At 42.7% G+C, this 10732-nt stretch overlaps 1 protein-coding gene across 12 annotated transcripts in view; it reads right to left on the bottom strand.

The window, feature by feature from the left end:
* Positions 1–823: 823 nt before the first annotated feature.
* The window catches only part of GIGYF2 (GRB10 interacting GYF protein 2), a 146385-nt gene continuing 136476 nt past the window's right edge, over positions 824–10732 (bottom strand). For 8 of the 12 annotated variants that reach the window (XM_042995656.1, XM_007082973.3, XM_042995657.1 and 5 more), the window contains 3 exons: positions 10135–10328; positions 7239–7386; positions 824–2639 (listed from right to left, as the gene is read on the bottom strand). In XM_042995656.1, coding sequence (XP_042851590.1) covers positions 2572–2639; positions 7239–7386; positions 10135–10328 — 410 coding nt within the window. In that variant the 3' untranslated portion in view covers positions 824–2571. Of the gene's footprint in view, positions 2640–7238; positions 7390–10134; positions 10329–10732 lie in introns of those variants that run through there. The other 4 variants (XR_006220995.1, XM_042995654.1, XM_042995655.1 and 1 more) reach the window with 4 other exon arrangements.

Here is a 10732-nt window from a genome sequence, read left to right as displayed (position 1 = left end):
ATGAGGGGGTTGTGGTAAATAAGTCTGAGGTAAGTTGTTATGCAGCAACAGTAACGAGAACACCAACTATCTGGGGGGAAAGTCTCCATAATAAAACTGTCTTGTCTGGGTATGTTTTTCAAACATCCAAATTAAAATAAGTAAAAGCAAACCACGCACAAAACAAATACTTTAAAACTCAGAAAGAGTTACGTTAATTTGCAAATAAGTTTACAGGAAGGGATATAATGTGGTGGTTGGAAGGGAGTGAACAGATGAGAATGTGAAAAGGAGCAGGACTGAAACAGAAGAACATTTCTGGGGAAGAGTGGCTTGTTTCCACTAAGTGGGAAATTCCTCAAGTAGAAGCAAGGTTCTTGGTTAAATGGAATGTTCCATGATGAAAATGACTTTGCTCCCCCAAATGTACCTACCCCACCCCAAATGTTTGTGTTCTATTTATTTTTATTTTCTCTCAACAAGCACACGGTGGAGTCTAGTTTGGAAGGTGTGGGCAGGCTCTGGAAGGCACATTCAGGGGTGTGTGTCTGTGGTGTGAGGGCAGGAGACGACCCACAAGTCAGCAGAAAGGGACAGTGAAAGGGAGTAAAGACATTTGGTCAAACTTACCCGTGTTTATCGTGACCTCTACGTTCGCAAATACAGAACCAGCCAGTGTTCCATAACCTGGCAGGAAAAGTCAGGGCTGCTTCGGTGTCTCGGGTGCTCACGCGCCTGGAGCTTCTCCACGGTGCCAAGAAAACAGTTTAGCGCAAAACTGAGCCTTGACAAAGGTGAGTACACGAGGTGTGCTCAGACAGAATACCACCACGTTTTATTTAAGTTCTTTTTTATTTTCCTCCACACTGGCAAAAGTTCCGAGGGAGCTTAAAGTTTTGTAAACATTTTAACTATCCCTCTTCCCCACCCCCCACTTTTGAATTTACAAAGCAAAGGAGAGCAGGAGTCCCAAGTTTCAATGGTTCCCCATCTCCTCATGCTATTTGATCCAAAAACTATATACAAGTTTGTAGCAGTCTCTGTATAGTTATTGTACATGTTTGGGAGGGAGGGAGGAAGGCAAGAAGGGATAGGGAGAATGGTGACCCAAAAGAATAAAAATAGAAACCAAATATAATCAGCCAAAACCAAACTGCTCTCAGAGCAACTCCAGCCTTCTTCAGGCAATGATGACAGAAAGAAAAGGTGCTCGACTAGGAGCCACCGAACCACAGCACTTCTCACACAGGGACGGACGGTCCAATGGCTCCAGACCAAAGTGTGATTGGCAATTCCAGGTGATGTTCTGTGGGGGGCTGAGGGAGGCAGGAAGAGTACTTGTTTATAAATAGGGCTTGAATACGTCTGTAACTGAAGTGAAGGGGTATTAGGAGGCCATGATCAGAAGCCAAAGCCAGGCTTCTCTCCCCCATTCTCTCCCATCCCCTCCACCCCACTGCATTCTCCTGTGTAGTGGTTTCCATGGATGAAGGTCTTAAAGATGGTCAGGTTTTGTATGTTTTCTTTTCGGAAAAGGCAAGCAACTTGCCATTCCAGAATCTTTAAACAGAACCTTTTGGGGCCACAGCAAGACACACACGCAATGCTCTGAGGAACCAGATGAAATTCCGGGCTTTTATCAGAAGCAAAAGTTTATCCCTATCCAAAATGAAATTATACAAATTCATACATATGGTAAAGATCCTAGCTGCCTCTTAAACGAGACAAATTTTCAGCAGAAAGGCCCAAAACAAACTGGTCCTAGTCCTCTGAAGTAAAAATATTTATGGGAAAAAATCAGTTTTTGTAAGAAAGGAAAAATTAAGAATAAGTTCTTCTCCCAGGCCATAGAGTTTCCTTTGTCCAATCAGGTTGGAGTATGCCAAGGGAGAAGTCAGCTTGCTTGGAAGTCACTACCTAATGAAGAAAAACATGAATCCTTTCTCCGAAAGGATGCTCAGAAAGAACAGGCGAGGGGTGTGCAACATCAAACCAATCCAATCTAAACTCCACCCCACTCAGGGCCTCTTTGATGCAATCCCAGAGTTAACAGTGGCAATGCAACCTTCAGACTGGGGGTGCTCTGACTGTCTTGTTGGACACTCAAGTCACAGTTCATGGCATTGTGTGGCTGGTCAATGTCTGTTACCATTAACTCTCTTCACGATTGCACCAGTTAGACCCCTTGCTCTTACGGGGAGTTAAAAAGAAGAAAAAGAAAATAGGAGGGAAAAAAGTGACATAAGAAAGTAAATAGCTATTGGCAGATCCCAACACACTTTCTGGGACACAGTAGATGAAATCACGGCACAGTAAACAGGTGCTGCCCAAAATCAGCCTTGTTGGGGAGGAATCCCCACTGCCACCCCCAAGACACAGGGTCCAGTCCACTTATCTAGTCTGAGATGCTCACCAACAAAAACAATTTAAAGAATCTTGGACACAAAGGGCTAGAAGAAAAAGCCTGAGATGATCGGTTCTGTGACTTGTTGCAGAGTGATAAAGAGTAAATGGTGAGTAAGTGTTGTGTCCAAAGGTGGAGAATCCATGGTCAGCAGAGAGGAGAAGGAAGGCCAGTCCACTGGCAGGTGCTCAGTAGTCATCCAAAGTCTCGATTTCACCCATATTGAGTCGCTCTGATGAAGCATTGACTGAAAACCCTGCCGGAAAAAATTGGCAATGAGTGACCACACCCGAACAACCATGGGGCTTGAATTCCCATCAGTGGGCTGGAAGAGAAGTCTCTCGTGTTTTAGCTTGCCATAGGGATACTAAAGAAAGGAAGGAGAAAGAAGAATGAAGGTCGGAGAGTGGTATTCTGCCCTTGCAGTGAGAGATTCTTTCTTTTTATTTACTCCTCAGGGTTCTGGTATAATTTAATTAGGGAGGGAAAAAATGAATTACGAACTAGTGCCTTAGCGATTCCTGAGAACAATCTGGCTGTAAGCATGTGTTAAGGTCAAGTCAGGGGGGCTGGCGGGGAAAGTTCATTCAGGATGGGCACTTTAATAGAGATGTGGGCAGAGGGGACAGAGAGAATAACATATGCCAAATACTTTGTAACTACCTGACCAGAAGACTGTGAATTCTAAGTGGGATAGATATTACTTCAGTCCCACTGGCTATTGGGAATACTTTTTCCCCCTCAATGGGTCAAAAACTTTTTCAAAGTTTTGGCCAAGAGCTTTTGCCATTCGAGGATAGGAGGCTTCAGGCAAGATCCACTACATGATCCTGTGAGCCCTGAGAGTAGAGAGCACAAAAAGATGACAGTGCTTGCAAAGGAAGGGATTTCAGTTAGCCATATGGATTAACCAAAATGGAATCTGGTTTAGAGAAAGTAATATTAGTACCACCATCGAAGGCAACGATCAGTACTCACAAACACTACCAACGTTTGAAAACCTAATCCCTTCAGCCACACATATGTAATTTTTCTATAAACTTCATAACCAGAGATAGACAAAGTATTATTAACAGGGCTTCTTTGAAACAAGGGACTCCCAAAAAGCTTTCAGTTCATCTACCCTAAATGAAATCTGTTCAATCTGTTTCAGCTCTTATTTGAGTATCAAAAAGTAAACTCTCCTATGTGAAAGCAGTTAGTTGTTAACATTACTTGAGTGTTCTGCCCCCTTTTTTCTTTAATGTTCAAGTTTTCAAACAAAGACACATTTTATTTATTTTTCTAATGTTTGTTTGTTTATGACAGAGAGAGACAGAACCCGAGTGGGGGAGGGAGCGGGAGACAGAGAGAGCGGGAGACACAGGATCCGAAGCAGGTTCCAGCCTCTGAGCTGTCAGCACAGAGCCTGATGAGGGGCTCCGACCCACGAACCGCAAGATCACGACCTGAGCTGAAGTCCGACGCTTAACCAACTGCACCATAACAGTGCCCCAAACAAAGACACATTTTAAATGTATGGATAATAGGGGCACCAGGGTAGCACTGTCACGTAAGCGTCCGACTTTGGATCAGGTCATGATCTCACGGTTCATAGGTCTGAGCCCCACATCAGGCTCTGTGCTGACAGTGTAGAGCCTGCTTGGGATATTCTCTGTCTCTCTCTGTCTCTGTCTCTGTCTCTCTCTGCCCTTCCCCACTCACACTCTCTCTCTCTCAAAACAAATTAACTTTTAAAAAAAATAATAAAAAAGGCTCACATAATAAAAATAGCTTAATTACACTATATTCTTGACTCAAAATATCAAGATTTGATATTCCTCAAGAGGAAGAGACAGAGAGGGAGAGCAAGAGGGAGAGTGAGTGAGGAAGCTGTGGTACAAGCTGCTTACAAGGCCTAAGACTACAAGGGGTTAGGGCTCCAAACCCCAACTGTAGTTCTACCCATCAACTGTGTTCCCACAGCCCACAAGACTTTTGTCTTGAAAATAACAAAAGGCTTAGTGTCCCTATTTGAAAGTAACAGTTTAATTAGGTAACTATAAAAACTTAAAGACCAAACAGCTTATGAAATGAGCTATGACTCTATTCTGAAGCAGGTTTTTGACTTCACATGTATCTCAAGAACAGATGAACCGTGATAAAAACAATGAGCTACATGCGATAAAAGTGGAAACGTAATAAAAACACAAACTAAACTAATTTTAATCATGTGAAGACGGAAAAAAAGTGGGCCAAAAAAAAGTTCCTTATCCATGTCAGTACTTATTAATCGACAATATGTCAATTACTGGGCTAAGTTTTTAGCAGACATGGTTTCATTTACTGGTCACAAAACCCAGCACAATGGGCAATACAAAGGAGGATGTAAGCCCACTATGCCTAGTTCTAAAGACTACACTCTGTTAGGATCAGAACAAATGACTACCTCTCACTCACATGACTTCTTTAAGGTCTGAGAGATCTTTTTCTTTTTTTTTTTTTTTTTAATGTTTATTTTTGAGAGAGAGAGTGTGTGTGAGAGCAGGAAAGGGACAGAGAGGGAGGGAGACAGAGGATCCGAAGCAGGCTCTATACTGACAGCAGAGAGCCCAATGTGGGGCTCAAACTCACAAATGCTGAAATCATGACCTGAGCAGAAGTCGGATGCATAACCTACTGAGCCACCCAGGCACCCCTGAGCGACTGTTCTTATAAGGGAAGTATGACTGGGGGGAAATGCTGTTGTGTGTGAAACTTATCATATCCAAATAATGGATACTGGTTCACAAGGGCACCCTTCTATTTTAGAAGCAAAGTTCTCTTTTGATCAGTGACTACTTTCTCAATGGATAATTCTGGACCAAATTAGAACCTGTCTATTCTGTGCGTGGGTTACTGTGACTGATGGACATTTATTAATCTTTCTCAATCTGTAAACCAATTAAGACATGTATCAATTAAAATAGTAATAAATAGAAATGAGAAGGTAAGGGACAGAAATTAGTAATTATCAGAAGCATTTTCAGAGAGAAATTTAAATGAGCAGAAATTTTCATTAAAAGGTACAAGCCCACACAAATGAGTCTTCTCAATACTCTGTTGAACGTTTTATTTCCCTTATATATATTTTTTCTTCCCCTTCAAGATAAATCGATTCCTTAAACTCTATTCCTAAAATAATCTCTCATTCTCCTGAAGGGAGTTTTAAGTCCCTTTTTTCTGGGGTCTGTAAGAGGGATGGGGTCAGACTGAATATTTAATTCAAAGAGCTTTACCTCCTTTTCAGAAGAACCTTTTCTCTGACAGCCTACCCTTCGAGAGCCACAGCTAAAGAGCAATAAATAAGGTCTCCTTAGGTAGAGCCCACATCCAGAATTTCAGGAACACTTTTAAATCTATATTCACCCACTTCTGTCAAAACTGGATGAGATGTGAGACTGTTCCATCCATTCTTAACATAAATTTCTGAGACAGGCAGAAGAAAACAGCGTTTCACCAGACCTCTCTGTTTCCAAGCCAGCTTTCAGGCCTCAGTTCCAAAGGACAATCCACAAAGGTAGGTTTTTATTACTGACATTTTGTTTTTCTCCAGGGCAGGAAACTGCGCAGGGAAGGCAGGGACCCTGAGGGCAGAGGAGGATGGCAATCCACCGCTCACTGTGTTTGCGGCTCACAGGGGCATCACCACCTGATGTCACCCTGGACCCGCCCAACACACTTCAACAACCACATCCTTACTCCATAAGCCTGCTCCATTTTCCAGGGCTCATCCTTTCAGCAAATGGCAACACTACCCATCCTGCTGCCCAAACCCTTCCATTCCCCTTGTCCAGCCAATTCTGTCCCCTAAGTTTCTGAAATCCATCGAACTCCTCTCCATCTACTGCCAAGACCCTATTCCAGGCCACCAGGACCTTTCACCTGGTCTATAGTGCAGCCTAATTAGTCTGTCTCCTGCCTGGGCCAACATCCCAACCTGCTATCTTTGCCAATATAATCATTCTATTCCAGAAAGCATGGTTTTTAATAGCCTATTTTACATTCATTAAAAAAAAAGAGAGAGAGAGAATCATCTTAATTTCATCATAGCCTGTGAGGGTGTTAGGCCTATTTAAGAAACACAAGGGGCCTGCATCAACTTTGTCTAGATGGTTATTATTCCAGAAACACTAATGCCTGTCCTTCCTGCCAGTCTTTCAAAGCCCCAGTTCTGGTGTCACCATTCCCATGAAGCTGTCCTAGCAAGAAGATTCTGGTTCTCAATGCTAGACAAGAATAGTTGTGGCCAACGGAAGAGTGGGAAGGAAACAGGCCTCCTGTGAAATCCCAGCCCTACTGCTGAACAGCTATGTGACTTTAGAAAATGTTCTAAATCCTCTGGGCCTTGATTTACTCACCGGTAAACTGGAAACATGACCTGGGAAGGCAGAATGACTCTGAAAATTGGATATACATACATACATAATGGATATCGACAAATACTAGTTGTTTGAATACCTGATTGGATTTATGGTCAGCTTCTTACAAATCAGCATTTAAATTTTTACAACTTTTACTTTTCTCCATTAGCATTATCTTCCAACTAAATTAAAAGGTCTTTTAGGAAAATTCATATTAAATATGAAATTTAAGGCTCCAAAGTTTACAGCACCAGACAATGTAAGTAAATACTTTTCATATTCCCTAGAGCACGCAAGGCGTAGCTCTTACACTGATGTGCCGAGTAAATATTACTTAATTTAAGCCGGTTTAAAAAATTAATTTTATATAAGAAATATTTCCCTTTATGAAAAACATTCCATCATGGGACTCAATGATACTGCTATAACCTGCACACCCCAACACCCAGCTGAGACTTTAGGCCTTTGCTCACCTAATAAACTGGGATCTGCTCGGACCATCTTCTGCTTTTTCTTCTTCTTGCCACTTTGTACGGCCTCAAAATTGGATTGTTGGTTGTTGCTTTGATTGGTCTGAAATACTGAATGGAGTGCACTGTGATTCATTCCCCACACAGAGTCCTGTGAAACAAGATGTCACGACTGAGGTTACACAGTGGACACAAGTGTGGTCCCCTCTAAGAAAATGGTTGATTTGCCCTTACCTTATCAGGTACGAGACTAAAAACAGAAAGCCTATCATGGATTCTGGTAATAGGGAAACCAAGAGGAATTCACTGGGCCACTCTTTCCCTTCACTTAGATTCAGACATCCCAAAAGGCCTGTCCTGGTAACTCCGGGTATCCACCCCACCGTGACAACATGTCCGTCAAAACGTCTCTGGTATACGAGGAGTCTGTACCATCCACCAGGAAACCAAATACACGGCAAATAATCAAACAGACTTCTGTACTCCAGCAATTTACAGCACAGTATAAGGTCCCTTTGTCTCTGAGCCCCAGGACAGCGAGGACAGGCTGCAGGCTAGCTGGCAGCATGTTACCAAACAAAATTAGTATCATGTATTTTATTCCCATTGGCAATCCTAGAAGAGATCTGGTCCCCAAATGTTATCCATACACTTTCTACCAACTAGTTAAACTGTGAAACAGTCTATAAGCCATTCACACTTCCCTGTTGCTCTTACTAGAGCAATTCCATTTTAAACTGGGATCTGATTCAATGAGCTAGTGGAAGGCACAGGTGGCGGCAGTGGCAGGGGAAGAGTGGAGAGAGTGCGGTGAAAGGACAAGCCCGGCTATGTGCACATGTGCACGCACAAGGGGCCTCCACCTTCCAATTTAGGCACACGGCGACGCCATCTCACAAATGCAAAGAGCGGTCTGTATTGCTACACAACATCTTCCCTTCTGATTCCTCATTTTTCCGTGTGTTGTTCATGTTTATACCTCTCACTTTCCTTCACTTGATCCCCGTTAGCCCATCTACCCAAATGGATTGTAAACGCCTTGTACTTCACTGTTATCTTTTATACAGTGAATATATGTAATGACTGATACGAAATGACCGATAACAAACATAATCTCTAACACAATCACAGGACTAAAGAACACGAATATTCTCAAGCTCTCCACGAGCCTTGCCAGCTCATCTTTCATAAAACTTGTATAACTGATCCTCATTATTCACAGATTCCAGATTTGCAAATTCACTCACTGGCTATAGTTTATTTGTAACCCCAAAATCAAAACTTGCAATGCTTTTATGGTTATTCTGAATATGCAAATGTACAGAGCAGTGAAAACTCTGCCTTGCCTGAGGAACACATTTCCAGCTGAGGTGGAACAGGGCAGTAAGCTGCCTTCTTGTCTTAGCTCCCATACTGTGAACAAGTATCTTTTTCAGCCTATTTAGTGTCATGATTTTCACATTTTTATGCTTGTTGGTGCTTTATGCTGTCACTGTTTGCAATGACCCCACGTTTAAGGTGCTGTCTGGTGTTCCTCAGTGCAAGAAGGCTGTGCCACACCTTATGGAGAAAATACACTTGTTAGATAAGCGTTATTCAGGCATGAGCTCTTATGCTGCTGGCCATGAGTGCAATGTTAAGGAATTAACAATATATTAAATAAGGCATCTTTAAACAGAAACACGCATAAAACAAGGTTACATATTGATCGGCTGACAAAAATGTTGTGACCAGAGGTTCACAGAAACCTAACTGGGTGTTTCCCCTGGAGCAACAGGTTCACTCTCCGCTAATTCAGTGTGAGTGGCGATCTACAAAACAGAACTACCACGAATAATGAGAACTGACTGTACTTTTACATCCCCATCAACAACACACGAACGCCTGACATGCTACAGTAGTGTCAATATTGGGTCCAGTGGATCCTGCGCACTGGAGATTTAACATTTGTAGGTGTTAACTATTCAAAAAATTTATGGGTCTATGACAAATTGGAATCTGCAATTTGAGGAAGATGTACGCACCACAGAGAATGGAATCGAGAACGATTATATGTGCTATTTGGGAAATTTGCAAAAAGTCTCTGGATATGTAATTTGAAATTATCAAGTCTACCACATTTCTTCTTAAGTGTATTTATTTAATCGAGAGACAGAGAGACAGAGAGACAGAGAGACAGAGAGACAGAGAGAGAGAGAGAGAGAGAGAGAGAGAAAGAAAGAGAAAGGGAATGAACAGGGGTGGGGCAGAGAGAGAAAGAATCCCAAGTAGGCTCTGTGCTGCCAGGGAGGAGCCCAACGTGGGGCTCGATCCCATGAAGCACAAGATCATGACCTGAGCCGAAATCCAGAGTCAGACGATGGACCCAGGTGCCCCAAATCTACCACATTTTAAAAAGCTACGGTATAAAAATGGTATCTTTTGGGGCACCTAGGTAGCTCAGTCAGTTAAGTGTTTGACTTCGGCTCAGGTCACGGTGTCACAGTTCGTGAGTTGGAGCCCACACCGGACTCTCTGCTATCAGTGCAGAGCCCACTTTGGATCCTCTGTCTCCCCTCTCTCTCTGCCCCTCCTCCGCTTGCATGCATGCTCGCTCTCTCTCTCAAAATAAACATTTTTTAAAAATGGTAGCTTTGGGGCACCTGGGTGGCTTGGTCAGTCAAGCGTCCAACTTCGGCTCAGCTCATGATCTCACAGCTCGTGAGTTCAAGCCCCGCGTCGGGCCATGTGCTGACAGCTTGGAGCCTGGAGCCCGTTTCGGATTCTGTGTCTCCCTCTCTCTCTGCCCCTCACCCACTCGCATTCCGCCTCTGTCTCTCTCAAAAATAAACAAACATTAAAACAAAAAATTTTTCACTCACTCTCAGGAGCACCATACAAACTACTGCCTCATTCATACCTGCTGCTGCTGCTGCTGCTGCTGCTGCTGCTGCTGCTGCTGCTGCCGTTGGTTGGCTTTCTGTTTGGCACGGCGCTCGAGGAACTGCTTGGCAAACTCCTTGGCCTCAGATGTATCTCCTAGATAGGCCCTAATATAATCATGGACCTCATAAGGAGATTCTACTTCTTTCAGGAAAGAAACAAATGTGGGAACTGCAACATGAGAGGGGAGAAGACATAAAAAGTAACAATGAAATATCACATGCAAGAAATCAGTTTGTTTTTAATATACTGTCACACCTACGACCAACTCAATCATGTAAACTTGAAAGGTAAGCAGCTACTGTGTTAAATATTCTTTCATCTACTGAGGAAAAAAAAAAAAAAAGCCCACTGTCATTGCAATGACCAAAATTATCTCAAATAGCATCAAGTCCAACAAAGACACATCATGCATGCTTAGTTTCACTAAATGTTACTTTAGTAAAAACTAAATGTTATATTGATTGAAAAAACTGCTTGCCTAAGAAGTCACCCGGAAATTCATTTTTTCTTTCCTTAAATCCAATCAATTATTTATTAAGTGCTATGATGTGTGTCGGGCACCGTGACAGATA

The sequence above is a fragment of the Panthera tigris genome, chromosome C1 (assembly GCF_018350195.1).
Source record: "Panthera tigris isolate Pti1 chromosome C1, P.tigris_Pti1_mat1.1, whole genome shotgun sequence".
In the NCBI taxonomy this organism is placed as follows: Eukaryota; Metazoa; Chordata; class Mammalia; order Carnivora; family Felidae; genus Panthera; species Panthera tigris.
The sequence above is the reverse complement of the archived record's forward strand: the minus strand, read 5'-3'. Positions and strand labels throughout refer to the sequence as shown.